The 17,830-nt window shown below is 42.7% G+C and overlaps 1 protein-coding gene across 1 annotated transcript in view; it reads left to right on the top strand.

The window, feature by feature from the left end:
• LOC112105473 (epidermal retinol dehydrogenase 2-like) overlaps nucleotides 1-8,987 on the top strand; it is a 30,917-nt gene extending 21,930 nt beyond the window's left edge. The window contains exons 3-6 of the mRNA XM_024198286.1: nucleotides 914-1,013; nucleotides 3,087-3,231; nucleotides 8,048-8,170; nucleotides 8,825-8,987. Coding sequence (XP_024054054.1) covers nucleotides 914-1,013; nucleotides 3,087-3,231; nucleotides 8,048-8,170; nucleotides 8,825-8,954 — 498 coding nt within the window. The 3' untranslated portion in view covers nucleotides 8,955-8,987. The remainder of the gene's footprint in view (nucleotides 1-913; nucleotides 1,014-3,086; nucleotides 3,232-8,047; nucleotides 8,171-8,824) is intronic.
• The last annotated feature ends 8,843 nt before the right edge of the window (nucleotides 8,988-17,830 follow it).

The raw sequence follows: 17,830 nt of genomic DNA, 5'->3' as shown, positions 1-17,830 counted from the left end.
CGCAAAAAGAACAGGAGTACTTGTGGCACCTTAGAGACTAACAAATTAAGGGCCTCTGGTGATCCTTAAAAAAAACCCTCTTCTGGTGTGAGGGAGGGATGAGAAACAAGTTGCAGGAGGACTAGTGGCAGCAGGGAGGCAAGGCTTTTGCTGGGTGGAAGACTGCTGTCCTCCCCATAGGGGAAAAACCCAGGTTAACTTCTGTTTGGGGAAGAACTACCAACAAGAAGTCAGCGTAGTGAGGCAACGCCACGGAGAGGGGGCAGGGAAAGGTATTTCTTTTTACATTGTGAATTTGGTTTTTTGTTTTGCTCAAAAGAGCTCCTCTGGCCTACTCTGAGGCCCACCTTGTAAATATTGAAAAATAGACCAAAGTGAGGAATTAAAAAAACTGCCAGAGTGGGACTGATTTACACCAGCCAGAGGGAGAAACACCAAACCAGCTGAGGTGAAAAGTGTCTTGCCATAGTACATAAAATAAGTTTTCAAATGATGTATAATGTGGGGGTGTTTAGGGTAGACACATTTAAAATCCAAAAATATGGCCCTTTTTGGAGAATTGCCGCATGGCTAACAGGCTGCCTCTGCCTGCAACTATCCTCCTTTTGCCTCCATCTGCCTGACAAGTTGGCTTCTAGCTCCCCCTAGTGGATCAATATGACTGGAAAAACCCAACTGAAAACACTTCAGTGAGTCTTGCAAAGTCAAACCAGAAGGAAACACTAAACAGATGAAATAAGAATAATCTCTGTGCTGATTTTAGGGAAAAGCTTACTCCTTGAAAAGTCATTATCTTAAGTCTCCTATTTTCAAAAGTGAAGCTTTGAAAAGTAATTGAAGTTGTAAAACCTAATTATAGAATGAACTAATTTTAACTGATGCCTAATTGTGTGGTTTCTTATGTGTTCCATAGACTTGCAAAGCCTTCCTTCCAGCTATGATTGCCTGTAACCGTGGACACTTGGTTAGTATCTCAAGTGGAACTGGACTTATTGGTGCCAATAAACTGACAGGTTAGTGTGCTATAGAGCTATTCTGAATTAATTTAAATGTACACTCAGAGTTAACCATTTTACTTCTGAAATCTCATCCAGCTTTTTAAAGGAAAGTTGTCTTAATCTCTTATGCAAAGATAGTATAAACTCATGAAAAGCCTGCAAGTAGTTGTAAAAAATTATGAGCAGATTGAAGGAGAGAACTATGATGATTATACCTGTTTAGCATAAACAAGCCTCCTGCAGGCTTCAAGGACTGGAAAGAGCAATACGCACCATCGCAAACCAATAATTCAATTATTACAGGGGACACAGCGTTGATCTCTGTAGGAACATTGCCTAATATTTCCCATTATCATTTTTCTGACTTTTTGAAAAGAGCTCTGTTGCCTCCATGGTTTGCAACGAGAACTTTATATTTAGTAGGGGGATGCTCTTGGTGTCATAGAGGTGTCTTTTATGATCCCCATGAAAATCCATTCTGATTCAATGAGTTATAAGCTGTTAAAATGCTCCATTTTCCTTTTGTGTTTTTCTCAGTAGAGCTTGCTATTAAAATTCCTGAACAGACCATCCGCATGTTATATGCTTCCCAACCTTTCACTTCTGCATTCCACACAGACAAAATGGATCATTCAGCTCCGCATATTTCCTCTCAAAATACCATTGTGCTAACAACCTGGAAATTAGGAGCATGTCTTGCTTCTTCTATTGATTGGTGTTAATAATTCTGTGTTCTTCCCAACTTCTGTTAGGAAAGACCACATACTCCATTGAGAATCTGAGAATGCAATCATGTCTTTAACATGACGGACCTAACTCTCAGCCACTTAATTACACTTCCTGTCAGCATATCTGAGTAGTTAAATTTGGCAGAATCTTTCTGCCTATAAAAAGGGGCTACTCATGCACATGTAACACACTGTTTCAAAAAATAAGACTACACCTGCTATCGTTTATTGAAGTTAGTCTTCTAGCACAAGTGGAGGGAAAGGAATATTACACTTGTGTATAATATAATTTTTCTCCTTTTTATTCTTTAAAAAAACTTGTTAAAAGAATGTTGTTAAAGTTGCAAAGACAAACACCAAAAGTTAGGAATAACCTGTATTAAGGATGTTTGTGGAACCTTAATGACATCCACATTGCAAGCCTGGGCAATGGAAGGATAATGGAGTTGCCGTTGGTAATGGAGGAAGATGACATGGGGAGGGATGAGAATTTCAGTTTTGGAAAGATCAAGTTTGACATGCAGAAGGACATCCAAGAGGAGATGTCTAAGATAACTAGAGCCACAAGACTGGACAAGAGATAGATAGTTAGATTTGAGAGTTCTTGCTACCAGAGGATAATGATAATGGGAGTCTTGGGAGCAGATGAGTTTGCTGAGGATATATCCAGGGAAGAGAAGGGAATTGGACATGAAAGAATTGGAGATTAAGAGACACCAAAGGAGATTCTGAGGGAGTAATGGGTGAGGTAGGGGAAGAATACAATAATGAGAACCTGGACGAGAAAAAGTGTGATTTGTTGGATGAAGGGTCTGAAGGGAATCATCTGTGTTAAAGGCAGCATTGAGGAGGTAGTGCCCTTAGAGTTTAGCACTGGAAATAGTTTCTGTTCCAGTGTAAGCTTCTTGGGGTAGTTCTGGATCCAGGTGTTCTGAAACTAATAGGATGTTTGGTCTGTTATTTGCATGTAAATATCCAGGATGCTCTTTCCACGCATACCAATGCTGTACCTGAGCTCCAGTAACAAACTGAAATGTTTCAACATCTCAGCTACTCTTGTCAGAGTATGTTGTCAGATTATAGGTCTTATGCTGTGCAAACTAATGGTCCAGTTGTGAAAACCTTGCTCACGCTAGTGAGCTCTTGCATGAATAGGTCTGTTGAACTCACATCGATAAATGCTCACCAACATGAGTAAGGGTTGCACAATTGGGCCCTAAGACAAAACAGAAAGTAGCATAGCATAACTCATTGTTACCAAAGTTTAAGTATTTTATTCTAAAAATTTTAATTCAGGCATTAACACTTGCTATGATGCTAATGATGTGTTTTGAATATTCCTTTTTTCTTCTCTTTACAGATTATAGTGCAAGTAAATTTGCAATAATTGGCTTTCTGGAGTCATTAGCTTTTGAGTTGCAGGCTGCAGGAAAGAAAGGCATTAAAACCACCATCGTCTGTCCTTCTTTCATAAATACAGAATTATCTACGGGTATTCGTGTCTCGTAAGTAAAACTTCTTATATTTTGCATATTAAGCAATTGCATCTGGAATACTAAAAATGGTTGACTTTAGATCTAGCATTTGTCACCATTCAGGGCAACTGCCCTCTCAGTGGTCTAATTCTCCCTCAGTGGTCCAGCCAAGGGCACCCACTCTCATGCTTCCAGCTCCCCAGCTGTTGTATTTCTTGGGTGGAGACCCACATCTCTCTCCCTTCTGACCAAGGTATTTCCAGGCAGCACAGTTCCCTGCCTTCACTCTGTTATTCCCAGCATAGCAAGTTGCCCGAGGACACCTGGTTGCTTTCTCCTCAGAGACAGTTAACAGGTATAATTGCTACAGTAATAAGGTACCACACAACACTTCCTGTGCACGCCTACTTTATTCTTAAGGTAAAAACACTACAGAGAAAACACGTTAAAATCAATAAAGAACCTACACGCGTGCTAATAAGCTTACCAAAGATCTCCATCCCCGCAATCTTAACATGGGCTCTGGCAGCAGCAGTCCTTCAACACCACATCCAGGGGTTTCCTTTGTGGACACAAGTTGATCACTGCTTGAGTTCAGAACAAGCACAGTTTTATGGGGCCTCAGTTTGCTCAGTCCTTCCAACCCCACCCTAAAGATGGGGGACCTTCGTGGACCAGAGGTTCTGTCAATTTGTTGGATCAGGAAGAAGGCCCGGAGCCAGTTGAAAATCAAGTTATTTATCCAAAAACTTTTTCTTTGTCTGTTGGTCCCTGGATAATCCATTTTGAACTAGTATATATGAGCCTCTCCAGGGGAGTGGTTTCTCTGAAAATGTTATAACCTGAGTGCATTTGCCTTATCAGCCCATGCTGTTCTCCTATTTACTCTTCCTATGGAAATACATGCAATGCTACAATAACACATACACAATTGCATTTTTAATATAATGGACCCCAAAGGTATTAACCTCATTCAATATGGTTTAACTTAATTCAATGAAATTGATTCAGAACATTGCAGGAAATTGTCAGCCTGTCACAGCGTGTATGAAAATATAATTAGTATACAGTAGAAATCATTTTTTCAGTCTCCAGCCATTTTAAGGTTGGCTTTGCTTTTTAATACAATTTGTATGGCTTATAAGTGCACAAAGCCATGAATAATGAATCCACTTAAGCACACATGACCAGTAACTGACATGAGCACAGACGGCACAAAAGTCTTACTGGCTGTGGACTCTTACTCAGAAATGCATTTCTACAGCATGTATGTGGTCCAGCTGACTTACCTGTAAAGAAGAGGGACACTGCTGAGGTGGAGGACTAAGTGCCTGAACCAAAGCCCGTTGACTTAAATTGGCTTTGGATAATGCCTCAACTGGACACTTCTTTCAGGCAGATGAAAATTAGGCATGGTAGTGTGTTGATGACCAAAGGCTTGTCTACACAAGAAGTTAAGCTGAACTAACGAAAAGTGTGAATTCAAAGTGCATTAGTTAAAGTGCATGATACCCCGATGTGGATGCTCTCATTAAGAAGTAAAGTGGCCTTAGTTCATTTCAGCTTATTTCACTTTTTGCATCTGCCTGAGAAATGCAGAACACTAACCCTCGGTCTACACTTAAAACTTGTAGTGGCCTAGCCATGTTAGTGAGAGGTGTGAAAAAGACATCTCTGGTAACGTAGCTCTGCCGATAAAAAGCCGCAGTGTAAACACAACTATGCCAACTGAAGAGTTCTTCTGTTGACATAGCGAATGACGTTCAGGGAGGTAGTGTTCCTATGCTGACAGAAAAATTCCTGTCAGTGTACGCTGTGTCTACACTAGGGGGTTATGCAGGCATAGGCTCTTTAGCATAGACAAAGCCTTAGTGCCTGAACTCATGTCCAAACCTGTATAGGAGTATGCAGGAAGACGAAGGGGGAATGTTGCATATAGGAGGGGAAGCTGAGTCTGTTTTAGGATGTGGAGTGACCCATAGATGGCTCTGGGAAGACTGCCATAAGTCAGAGCAGCCCTGGAGCTGTTCCAATTTACATCGGAGGCCATTCCAGCCCCCAGAGCAGCCCAAAATGTGAGAAATACACAGGTGTTGCCTCCCATCCTCCTGAGCTACGCCTTAGTGCTGCTTTTTCTGGAAGGTGAAGCACAGAACTTAGTCAAATTTGTTTAAGTCACCCCTTAAAACATCTGTAATTGTCACAGAAGTCTAAACATGTACTGGTGTATGATGTTACCTACACTAGAGAATATTGTCCTTGCAATCACTTTCCCAGCCCCCCTAGCCACCTGTAACACATGGCCACATACAATCACTACCAGTGGTGCACAGGTGTTCACACTATCATTGTGATTGCTCTTCCTCTGAGCAAGACTGACAACTATGTCATCCACCCTAATGGCACTGCACCATTGCAGTGCCAATGTAGACAAAAAGCACTGGTCTAGCACCTTCAAGCAATGCAATTGTTGTTCTCGGTTTTTCTGTGCACTACCACAATGGCTCTGCTCGTCAGTCAGTAACAATTCTGACAGTTCAGAGTGCTATCTGCATGCAGGCCTAAGCAGCTGAAGTAGTACTTGGCCAATCTGGGGCTCTGCCCAATGTCCCCTCCAGAGCTCTCTCCCCAACCCCCAGAGTAGTAAAGGGAGATGCTGTCACAGGATAACTGACGCCTGCAGGCCGAGTTGGTCTAGCTTCCCTGTGTCAGAGCAGCTGTGGCCAGTGAAGCCAATCAGAAGGGGTGCGGCTACACCTGGGCCTCTAAAGATCTGTCAGAGGACAGGAGGAGAGGGAGTGACTAGGAGAGAGGAACCACAGTGGAGTGAAGTGAACTCCTGTGGTAGGGGCCAGGTGTTCAGAAAGGGTGTCCTGGAGCTGCTGTTCCAGAAGAGTAGAAGAGCTGGCTGAGAGCAAAGCTAACGAACAAGGAGTGGCTGAAAAGGGAGCTGGCTGGGCCTGGGAAGCTGCAAGAAGGAGGATTACCGGAGACCCCTGGGAGGGGAACCCCTGAAACCGTAGGGCATAAGGTGAGCTGATGGACTGTTTTATTTTTTGTTTTGTTTTTACTTGCTTACGTTTGGATAATATACCTACTTAAAGGAGACAGGGCATGGCAGTATATGCTTGGAAACTAGGGGAAAGCCCTGCAATGTCAGACACACAAACATTCCAGCAGGAGCTTAGGTGGGGAGCTTCCGCATAGTATTTGCAAGAGTGAGGGCTCAGCAGGGTTTAGTCCTGATAACTTGAAATCATCCACTGGAACAAATGAGAAATGTGACATGTCCAAATGTATGGTATATACAATAGATAGATATCATTATGTACGTGCCTAAGGCTTGGTCTACGCTTAAATTATACCAGTGTAGCTACATCAGTCACGGCTGTGGGGGGAAAAAATACACCCCTGACTGACATAGCTATGCCAACAAAACCACCAGAGTAGATGCAGCTATGTCAACAGCAGAGTGCTTCTGTCAATGTAGCTACTGTCATTCACGGAGGTGGTGTTCCTACACTGACAGAAAAACTCCTTCTGTCGGTGTTGGCTGTGTCAGTGCTGGGGGCTATGCCGACAGAGCTATGCTGGCATACGATCCATAATGTAGACATAGTCTAATAATACCAGACACTGTGGGATAAGTACAGTTCACAGACCCTGTGTGTGGACACCATGCACTGTGTGCACTCAAACACGGATGACTAGCTTGGATTTGGTAGCAAGATAGGGAGCCTTATCTTATAGATCACTATTTCAAATTCCATCTCAAGCTGTATAGGGACCCACATCAATTCAGTGGCCTACTTGAAATAAAATTTTGCTCTTGAATCAGCCTGTAGTGGACACCTTCTGGCATTACAAACTGCCCTCAGGCAGGCAAGAAGCTTGTTGGCAGATGTGGTGCTGAGGAAGTTATTCTACAGATAGAACTTAGTCTTTAGAGCTCTGCCACCTGCACAGCTCACCAGCACTAAACTTTAGTTCTCTCTATAAAATAACGAGTTTATGCAGACCCCAGCACTTTGTGACACACAGCTGGGAAGAGCGCACAACTCAAATGGTCAGTGATAAGACCAAATGAAAATCAGACCATAAAAGGCAACCAGTCTGATGTAGGGGCCAAATTTTGTGACCTCTTTGTGTGCGAGTGCATAAATTGCCCACACAGTTGTATATGTAACTGCAGTAAATTGCCCAGAGTTGATGGGTGCATTTGCACATACAGAGATCTGACAACTTAGCCACAAAAGAGCATTATTTGGTAAACATTTATCATATAAACTTCTATGCGTAAGACTCCCATTGACTTCAGTGGGCTCCAGAACAGGCCCTGTATGAGTGCTATTTATCAGTTAAAATTTCACAGTTATCAACAGATTTTACTAATTGCTTTACTTACAGGGAGACTCTAAAGCTACATCTACACTACAGGAGCTACAGCAGCACAGCTATGGTGCTGCAGCTGTGCCGCTTTAGATCCTTAGCGTAGATGCTTCCTACAGCAATGGAAAGGAGATTTCCATCACTAGTTAATCCACCTCTCTGAGAAGCGGTAACTAGATCACTGCAAGACCTATGGAAGGTCAATATAGCATCCTCTACACTGGGGGTTAGGTCAGCTTACCTATACTGCTCAGGGGTGTGAATCTTTCGCACTCCTGTGTGATGTAACTAAATGTTGTGTAAATCTGGCTTAAGAATGGAGAATCTTTACTTATTGCAAGAAGCAAAACTTTCCATTTGAAGTGGGAGGAAGGAGGGAAATTATCAGTTTTGAAATAAGTGATTCCAAGAGTAAAGTTTTACAGTTTTGTAACAGCTACATGTCCTCTTTTACCAGGAGGCCACTTTTACTTCCTATGTTGGATGTAGAGTATGCAGGCAGGAAGATTGTGGATGCAATTCGAAAGGAGAAGTTTTATGTGTTCATGCCTCTGACCAATTGCATTTCTGCTTTGAAAAAGTAAGAATGGGACTTCTCATCCAGCATTTCTTCCTCCTCCCCCCACCGCCAAATACCTGGTAGCTAAACAGAATGCAAAGCTAGTAAAAATGTACAATAAGATATGACGCTAGGCTATCAATTTTTCAGACTAGTTACCTACAGAACTATGAAGAAAGGGTGGTCTCAACTACTGCCTCCAACACACTTCTCAGATAACTTTTACGTGTGTATACATTTATTTCAAGGATTTCCACAAGTTATAAGACAGTGTGATTTGCAGGAAGGCACTCGGGGCCAGAAGTCAGGAAGTCCCAAGTTCTAAAACTGCCTCTGACACTGACTAGCTCTGTGCTCTTGGTCAAATGGCTTAATATCTCTGCTTCTGTTTCCTCATCTGTAAACTTGGAATGTTAAATGTGCTGTGAAGACTAATGTTGGAGATGTAAAGTATTATGTCGTGGAAATGTAGTGTTGGAAGGGACCTCAAGAGGTCATCTATATCATCCACCCATGCTGAGGCAGGACCAAGTATACCTAGATCATCCCTGACATATTTGATTTTATATTTATATGTAGTATTAATTTATTTATGTCCTTGTTAGTTAGAATTAGTGGGTGGATGGTATTTTTTTAACTATCAAGACTCATTAGAAATGCTGTTTGTCTCCTCAGCTTTGTACCTAAGAAAGTGCTACTCCTTGCTGTAGAGTATGCTGGTATTTTCAACAATCTGGATGGTGTCCGAGACCGGAAGAGAAGGGACCAAAACCACACTGCTCCGAAGATGTCCGATACCAGCTAATCCAAATTAATGTGTAACATTTAATGGACGTAATGGGTTATTTCTTGAGGTTTATTTCTTCCTTAGATCAATTCTCTTCTATATGATGCTTTAGGTGTTTAAAGATGTCATAGTTGTTCTGATAGCTGTCTGTTAATCAGTATTTTTCATTCTCAACTGTTCTCTCTCCTTTCCATCAATACAGGCATATTCTCCACTCAACATATGTACGTAACTCATTAAAGTAAATAAAAGTTAATTTAATGATCTGTCTCAGTTCCATAGGTAATGGGTATCCAGGTCACAAATTAACATAGCTAATATGAGTCAACAGTGTGAACACAAGCTAAATATGAGTCAACAGTGTGATGCTGTTGCAAAAAAAGCAAACATGATTCTGGGATGCATTAACAGGTGTGTTGTGAGCAAGACACGAGAAGTCATTCTTCCGCTCTACTCTGCGCTGGTTAGGCCTCAACTGGAGTATTGTGTCCAGTTCTGGGCACCGCATTTCAAGAAAGGTGGAGAAATTGGAGAGGGTCCGGAGAAGAGCAACAAGAATGATTAAAGGTCTAGAGAACATGACCTATGAAGGAAGGCTGAAAGAATTGGGTTTGTTTAGTTTGGAAAAGAGAAGACTGAGAGGGGACATGATAGCAGTTTTCAGGTATCTAAAAGGGCGTCATAAGGAGGAGGGAGAAAACTTGTTCATCTTAGCCTCTAAGGATAGAACAAGAAGCAATGGACTTAAACTGCAGCAAGGGACGTTTAGGTTGGACATTAGGAAAAAGTTCCTGACTGTCATGGTTGTTAAACACTGGAATAAATTGCCTAGGGAGGTTGTGGAATCTTCATCTCTGGAAATATTTAAGAGTCTTTCAGGGATGGTCTAGACAGTATTTGGTCCTGCCATGAGGGCAGGGGGCTGGACTCGATGACCTCTCGAGGTCCCTTCCAGTCCTTGAATCTATGATACCTTTATGGGCACTCACAGCTAAGAGATTGTGGGATTTAATGGGCCTGGAGAGATTGACCTAATCTCATATTGTTAAAGGTAGTCCGTCCAGGACAATATTGTATATTAGAATCGGGGCTGAATAGAAAAAGTTACATTGCCACTGTCTTTACTTATTAGTTCTGCAGAATATTTCACTTCCATTCTGACACCATGCATAGGCAGAAATTTAAAATGTTATATCTGTGTATCTAAGGCAGCGTTTCCCCAAAGTGAGGGGCATGTCCAAGGAGGACAATAAAGCACTAGTTTTGAGGGGTTCATACAGACCTTTCAAATGTTCTTCAGAGTCTGTGCTTTCATTTAAAACAAAATGAAGTCTCTAGCTATTATACTGCAAAGAAAAAAGTTTAAATCTGGAGTGCAACCAAAGGTAAGCTTGGACAGACATCTTTCAGAGCACTGAAGTGTGAACTGAAACAATAGCACTGAAGTGTGAACTGCTCCATGCATTTTGGTGGGTGCTAACTCAAATGTTGCTGATCTCACTGCTTATCAAAATATGTATGAAAAGAGAGGAAGTATCATAGGGCAGTGGCTCCAAACTTTCCAGACAACTGAACCCCTTTCAGGAATCTGATTTGTCTTGCATACCCCCAAGTTTCACCTCATTTAAGAACTACTTAGTTACGAGATCAGACATAAAAATACAAAAGTGTCACATCACTCTGTTACTGAAAAATTGCTTTTTACCATATAATTATAAAATAAATCAATTTGAATATAAATATTGTACTTATAGTACAGTGTATAGTATATAGAGCAGTATAAACAGGTCTGTATGAAATTTTAGTTTGTATTGACTTTGCTAGTGCTTTTTATGTAGCCTCTTGTAAAACTAGGCCAATATCTAGATGAGTTGATGTACCCTCTGAAAGACCTTTGCGAACCCCTTGAGGTACAGATACCCCTGGTAGAGAACCACTGGGTGAAGATCTACCCCAGTGTTTCCCCAAGTAGGGGAATGGGCATGAAGGGCTAGATCATGAGGGACGTGCACAAGACATCAATTAAAATTGATAGGCCTTTAATAACACATGGCGTAGCTGTGGAGGGCATAATTGGTTTCATTTCCTGAAGGGGGAACTTAACTTTCAGAAGTTTGGGAAACATTGATCCAGGGTGTAGAGCAGGAGTCGGCAACGTTTGGCACGCGGCTCGCCAGGGTAAGCACCCTGGCGGGCCGGGCCAGTTTATTTACCTGCTGACGCGGCAGGTTCGGCCAATCACAGCCCCCACTGGCCGCGGTTCGCTGTCCCGGGCCAAGGGGGGAGGCGAGAAGCAGCGTGGGCGAGGGATGTGCTGGCCGTGGCTTCCCGCTGCCCCCATTGGCCCGGGATGGCAAACCGTGGCCATTGGGGGCCGCGATTGGCCGAACCTGCCGCGTCAGCAGGTAAATAAACTGGCCCGGCCCGCCAGGGTGCTTACCAAATGTTGCCAACCCCTGGTGTAGAGTGTAGATCCCCTGTGTATGCCGATGACACAGCCTAGTGATTTTGTATTAGCATAAAAAGGCAGAATTTGTGGTGCTGTGGGAATCTTGATTCTTCAAATTGCTGGGTTTTTAAGTATAATTTCAAACAATGTTACATTAATTTTTTGCATAATCTTCATGTAAGGAAAGAGGTACCAAACAGTTTAAATGAACAGTGTTTCAACCAGCAAGAATTGTAGGGATCCAAGTGTAACAAATATTTTCACAATAGCATCACTAGCACTGTTTTTTGTTGTTGTTGTTGTTTTTTAAAGGCTGAAAATCTAATAGCTCCAGACAGCAAGTTTTACTATTTAAACAGTTGCAAGGATAACGCTTACATGGGGGAAAACAAACAGTTAATGCATCTGGGAGCGACTGCATAGATCATAGTGGCAGTGAAACAGAACGCTGCTTAGCACTACGAAGCTCTGCATTCCACTCAGAGCCAACGAGGAGAAGAGAGGATGGGCGGGGTCATGTGCTGAGTAGGAAAATTGTTGCATTCTGAACCAACTGGAGTGTTTTCATGGTCACTGGCTCCATAGCCTAATGTGCTGTGCAGTTACTAAAAACTGCAAGAGAAGGGCAAGGGCAATAGGTAACCTGAACAGGTGAGTGAACAGCAATAAATGCTGTTGAACAGGGTGTAATGCTGTGCTGTCTCCCTTGCAGGACATAATAGGTACCTACTGCTTCCAATACTGCTGATCTCTGTAGCATGTCTGCAATCAGTAATCATGACACCTAGCAAGCAGGCCTTCTTGCCTATACTCTGTAACAGAAAGAACTTGTGGAATTCTAAAATGCAGTTTCATTCCCCACCCCATGGTAGTAGCTTCCTTCAGCTTGAGCAATCATGTGAAGATTGTTTCTCATTCCCCCATATGATGGTATCCAGACAAATCAGACTCACTGAGGGTTTAGAGTAGCTTCCAGCTATGATTGATTGTTCCTGTAGAACTAATGATCCAGATGCAGGAGCCCAACTGGTGAGAGGTTCATGTAAGGGACAAGGCTGAAGTTGCTCCCAGTTCCTTATTCCAAGCTGAAGTTTTTTTTAAAAAGCATCTGTGTAAATTTATATTTTTAGAAATTCCACCTCAATGAGACTGAACTTTATAACACTATAGAAGTGTGTTTTTGAGAACATGCTTTACAGAGGCACAAGCAAGACCTCAGGCGCCCATTATGTCATTTCCTATTAAATCTGAGTTATTCAAATTGAGGATGTGTAAATGACAAAATACCTCTTGATCACCCCAAATTGCATGTCCCTGCAACCATTAGACCGGGAGTTTCCAAACTTTTTGCTGTCACAACCCAATTTTAATAAAATATTTCCTCCTGGGACCCCAGACAGCATGACCTCACATGCACTGTACATGTGAGCTCACACTGTATGGAGGATTCAGAGTAGCAGCCGTGTTAGTCTGTATCCGCAAAAATAACAGGAGTACTTGTGGCACCTTAGAGACTAACAAATTTATTAGAGCATAAGCTTTCGTGGGCTACAACCCACTGCTCCATAGGGCATGCCATCCTCCCTCGGGCATGACCTCATATGTATAGCGTGTGCAAGGTCACACTGTGTGAAGGATGCTATTTTGTAGAGCAAGTGTGGAGGATCTTAGTTCGCCTTCCTTTTGCTTGAGGGAACACTGCTCCCCTTCCTCTTTGGCAAGAAAGGTGAAGACTCAGCAGGCTGGGAAATCTGAAGTGGGAGAACCATGAGAACCTGATGTCTAGCTGAGGTGTTTCTGGGTATTAGTGGGTGGAGCAGCAGCAGCACCTGACAGGTGTCCAGACAGAAATAGCCTTTCTCCTCTATCTACAATCTCTACAGAAAAATCTTTCCCACCACCTGCTTCCCTTCCACTGCAAGGGGGAAGAGAAAGGAAAGAGATTTGGCACCACAAGCTAGCCACCACCTCCTCTCCCCTCTGGAGGAAAGACAGACCAATAATGTATCGGATAGTCTATGCAAAATCTGTCTTTTGAAACGTTTTAAACTTCTAAAATGCAGGAATTGCTCTGGTTATTGCAAATTTTTCTGGGAGAATATCCCCAACCCACTATTCTTATCTGGTTTTGCACCAATACACACACACATTTGTTTGGCTGCTTATTGACCTGCTTGTTAGATTTTCCCCAAGATACCATTTGGTGTTTATGCTCTATGGAATGATAGAGAACATGTATTCACTGGCAGTATATGTCTGATGTATTTCTGGTAGATTTAGCAAACAGTTGAAAACCACCCATCATCTTATGTCATACACAGTTTTCATGAAAGCACATGTCCCATTACTGACACTGTTCTTGCAACAGATCTATTGGGTGTGTTAGTTCAGCCCATGTCAATATATACTTGTCCCTCTTTTGATTTTAGTAGGCAGCTGAACACACAGATAATGTCCTGTGAGGATCTTCCTAGTTGGACTGTGCCATGTCTGCAGATATTAGCAATGCTTTCTGTGCGTCATGCTTGGTTGTGTCTTGCCTTTTTTCTTTTGACTCGCTGTTAAAATGAAATCTGCTATCATTGGAATGTACCATAGGGACATAGAAGTCTTGAGGAGGATGGATTTATTGCCTGGCGTGGGGAGTCCTGTCAGCATGCTGGCATTCAGGGGTGAAATAGCCTTTTGATGAAGTGTGATTGCTTCTTGATGAAGATGTCTGATCCCTTCATTGCATGGCCACAGCCTGATGAGGAGGAGTGGACATGTATCTTCTGTATGAAGTTTTGTTGTAGCACGTCTATCCCAGGATATTGGAGAGACAAGGTGGGTGAGGTGATATCTTTTATTGGACTAACTGCTGCTGGTGAGAGAAACCAGCTTTCTTCTGTGTCAGTTCTGTGTGAAGATTCATTAGGTTCAGGGAACAGTTGTGCCCTGAGGGGCAGGATTGTAAAATGTTAATACAATATGGAACTGTAGGGTTCCTTTTGTGATACTGATGAGTCTGTTGTAGGAGTTGTGGTCTTTGATATGTGATGCAAGTGGAGTGCTTAGGTCAGTGTGGCTAGTTGAGGAACCATATTTTGCATGCCTATTCTGTGTTGGACTGTGCCAGCTGGGCAGCAAACACGTTATATCTTCTCTGATATTTTTATTGTTTATGAGATGCATGTGTTTGACTTCTGGGGACATAGAATGGACGTGTAACCCTGTTGCCACCCTTTGTGATATTGTGTGGTTGCGAATGCACTTTTCTTAGAAATGGTTCACTCAGGGTATGTCTGTACTGCAACTGGGAGTGTCCTTCCCAGCTCACGTAGAGAGACACACGCTCACTCTCTTTGAGCTAGCTTGCTTAAAATAGCAGGATAGCCGGGGATTTCACGCGGGGCAGCTCAAGATAGCTGCTTCTGTACAAACCCACCTGGACCCCATTGGTTCATACTTGGTGCCTAGCCCAAGCCACCAACCATACTCCCCCAGCTACACTGCTATTTTTAACATGCCGGCTCAAGCAGAGTCAGCATGTGTCTGTCTACATGAGCTGGGAAGAATGCTCCCAGCTGCAGTGTAGACATACCCTTAGCAGCCATGCTATCCCTGATATTCGTCAGCATTGTAATCTGTTGATATTTGCTGCAAAGCCAATGGCCTTTAATCTCCTAGGTTATCTTTTGCTCTTTTGAAATTTTTGTGCAGTTTTTAGTAATGATGTAACACTCATAAGGAAGTGTCAGGGCTAGATTTACCTGTGCCAAGACCCCCTAAGGATTGAAGATCTCCTGAGGGAGGTCAAAGGAAATAACTCTGGTTGCAGCAGCAGAAAGGACTCAACCGCAATGTAGCTCGTGCAAGGTGTGTGGGTTTGGTGTTGGATACTAAGTCCTCACTACAAACTTTGGTTGACGTAAGTTACATTGAAGTAAAGCTGCCAAAGTTATGCTATCACTCATCCGCATGCACACTTGGCTGCTCGCGTCAGCTCTGCTCCTACTCACCAGGAGGGCTTGAGTCGATGCCAAGTGTGGTGCACCAGGGAGAGAACCCAGTGTGGCATGTGACACCATCCAGTGCAATGCCTTCTTCGAAGCTTTTTCCAAAGTGTTTTGGGATAGAAATGACTTGCCCAGGGACCTCTGGGAGCTGGGGATCAAGTTCTCAGCGTGCAATTTTCCATCCCATAATGCCATCCATAGTCCATCATTTTTGCGTCTTTTTTTTTTTTTAAATCCCACAAACGCACATAGCACTTTTGCTGTTGCCATCTCTTGCAGAAGCAGGTAGGCATTATTCTCATGAATGTTGCAAATACAGGTAGAACAATCCTCCAGTTTGCAGACCCACGAAAAGAACCACAAAAACAAGGGGACATGATGATTTCTTCAAGGACAGCTTGTTAAGGGACATAATGAAAAACTATTCAAGGTTGTTGGTGGTGTTCCCAGAGCAGCCGCAGATGATGGAGCGTCACTTCTGGGCCCAAGCACTGACTAGTAGCATTGCTGACCAGGGCTTTGAGACTCAGTGCCCTGGATTTTTATTGCAGTGTAAACATACCTTGAAGTCTTCAAATCAAACCTGGGTACCTTTCTGGAAATATTTACACATGTTATAGAAGAGATTGGACTAAATGATCTAATGGTCCCTTCTTGTATTAATATTTATGAATCTAAGTTCTTAACCTGCTTTTGCTACTAACTCTGTACTCTTGGCCAAGTCACTTACAGTATGTCTGCACTTCGACTGGGAGTATGATTCCCAGCTCGAGGAGACAGACTCACACTAGCTCCGATTGAGCTAGAGCACTACTAAAAGAGTGTAGCCATGGTAGTGCCCCACGTACACACCCACCCAAGTCAGCTTCTCCCGCCACTTATGCTACCATGGCTACATTCTGTTTTTAGCATGCTAGGTCAATGAGAGCTAGTGTAATTGTCTCCTCCAGACATATAGGAGACATAAAGCACTGTGTGTGTACACATTTATTATTTATCTATTGTTGCTCATTGGAATTAGGGGTAAACGGATTTTATCATTTTCAAAACTAACCAGAAATGCAGTGTGTTCTACTCAGCTTTCTATCTGCAAATGTGATATTCCTCCTTGCACAGCACCTTGGGCTCTTCAACAATCCAGATTATTTCGGAGGTCAGAAGAGACTGGAACCAAATGCATTGTAGATATCAAATACCAGCAAACTGAAATTCACATGTAACAATCTGTGGAAATATGATTTAGTATTTCAGGTTTCTGACTTCAGTAGTTAAGCTGCTTTCTACATGACACGTAACATGTTTCAAGATGTTGTATTTCTTCTTGCTAGTTGTCCATGTTAATCAATATTTTGAGTACAAGCTGTTCTTTCTTCATTCTGTGAATAGATAGGGGCAAATTGTCTCTCTTCAGCTACCAAGCATAACTCCCATTGCAGCAAATGAAATTTCAGTTAGTGTTCTCTGTCTTCATTCCTTAGTGAATGGGTATCACGATTAGCCCCATTAGTCTTTTAGCTGGGGTTATCTGTAAAGATCTAATGGGCATGGAAGCTAACCTACTCTCACATCCCTAGTAGTTCTTGACCAAGAGTTTTCAAATATACTGGTGGGGAAGCATGGGAAAGTTTACACTGCTACTTGCCTTACTGTACAAGTTATACAGAACACAAAAGTACTGAACATTCAGTTCTAATGGTGTTTTGGCACCTTTCATAAACACCACAATTCAACAAATACTTTAAAGTATAGATGGCAGCAATTAGTTACCCTATTTATTCCCTTGATTAAATACAATAAATATTCCCTTGTGACTGTAGAAGAGAGATTTCAATAGCTAATGACGTCTGATTTATTTTCCAGAGAAATACAGTTAACTAGTGTTCATCTTAAATTCGGCACTGGTGAGGCCACACCTGGAGTATTGCGTCCAGTTTTGGTCCCCCCACTACAGAAGGGATGTGGACAAATGGGAGAGAGTCCAGCGGAAGGCAATGAAAATTATTAGGGGGCTGGGGCACATGATTTATGAGGAGAGGCTGAGGGAACTGGGGTTATTTAGTCCGCACAAGAGAACAGTGAGGGGGGATTTGATAGCAGCCTTCAACTACCTGAAGGGGGATTCCAAAGAGGATGGATCTAGACTGTTCTCAGTGGTGGCAGATGACAGAACAAGAACAAGTTGCAGTGGGGGAGGTCTAGGTTGGATATTAGGAAACACTATTTCACTAGGAGAGTGGTGAAGCACTGGAATGGGTTACCTAGGGAGGTGGTGGAATCTCCATCCTTAGAGGTTTTTAAGGCCCGGCTTGACAAAGCCCTGACTGGGATGATTTAGTTGGGGTTGGTCCTACTCTGAGCAGGGGATTGGACTAGATGACCTCCTGAGGTCTCTTCCAACCCTAAGATTCTATGATTACAGACTGTGGCGGGTTGTTTGCACCCCACCC

This window comes from Terrapene carolina, unplaced genomic scaffold, assembly GCF_002925995.2.
Source record: "Terrapene carolina triunguis isolate 2854851 unplaced genomic scaffold, T_m_triunguis-2.0 Scaffold58, whole genome shotgun sequence".
NCBI lineage: Eukaryota > Metazoa > Chordata > Testudines > Emydidae > Terrapene > Terrapene triunguis.
Note: the sequence above shows the minus strand (reverse complement) of the source record. Positions and strands in the feature narration are given on the sequence as shown.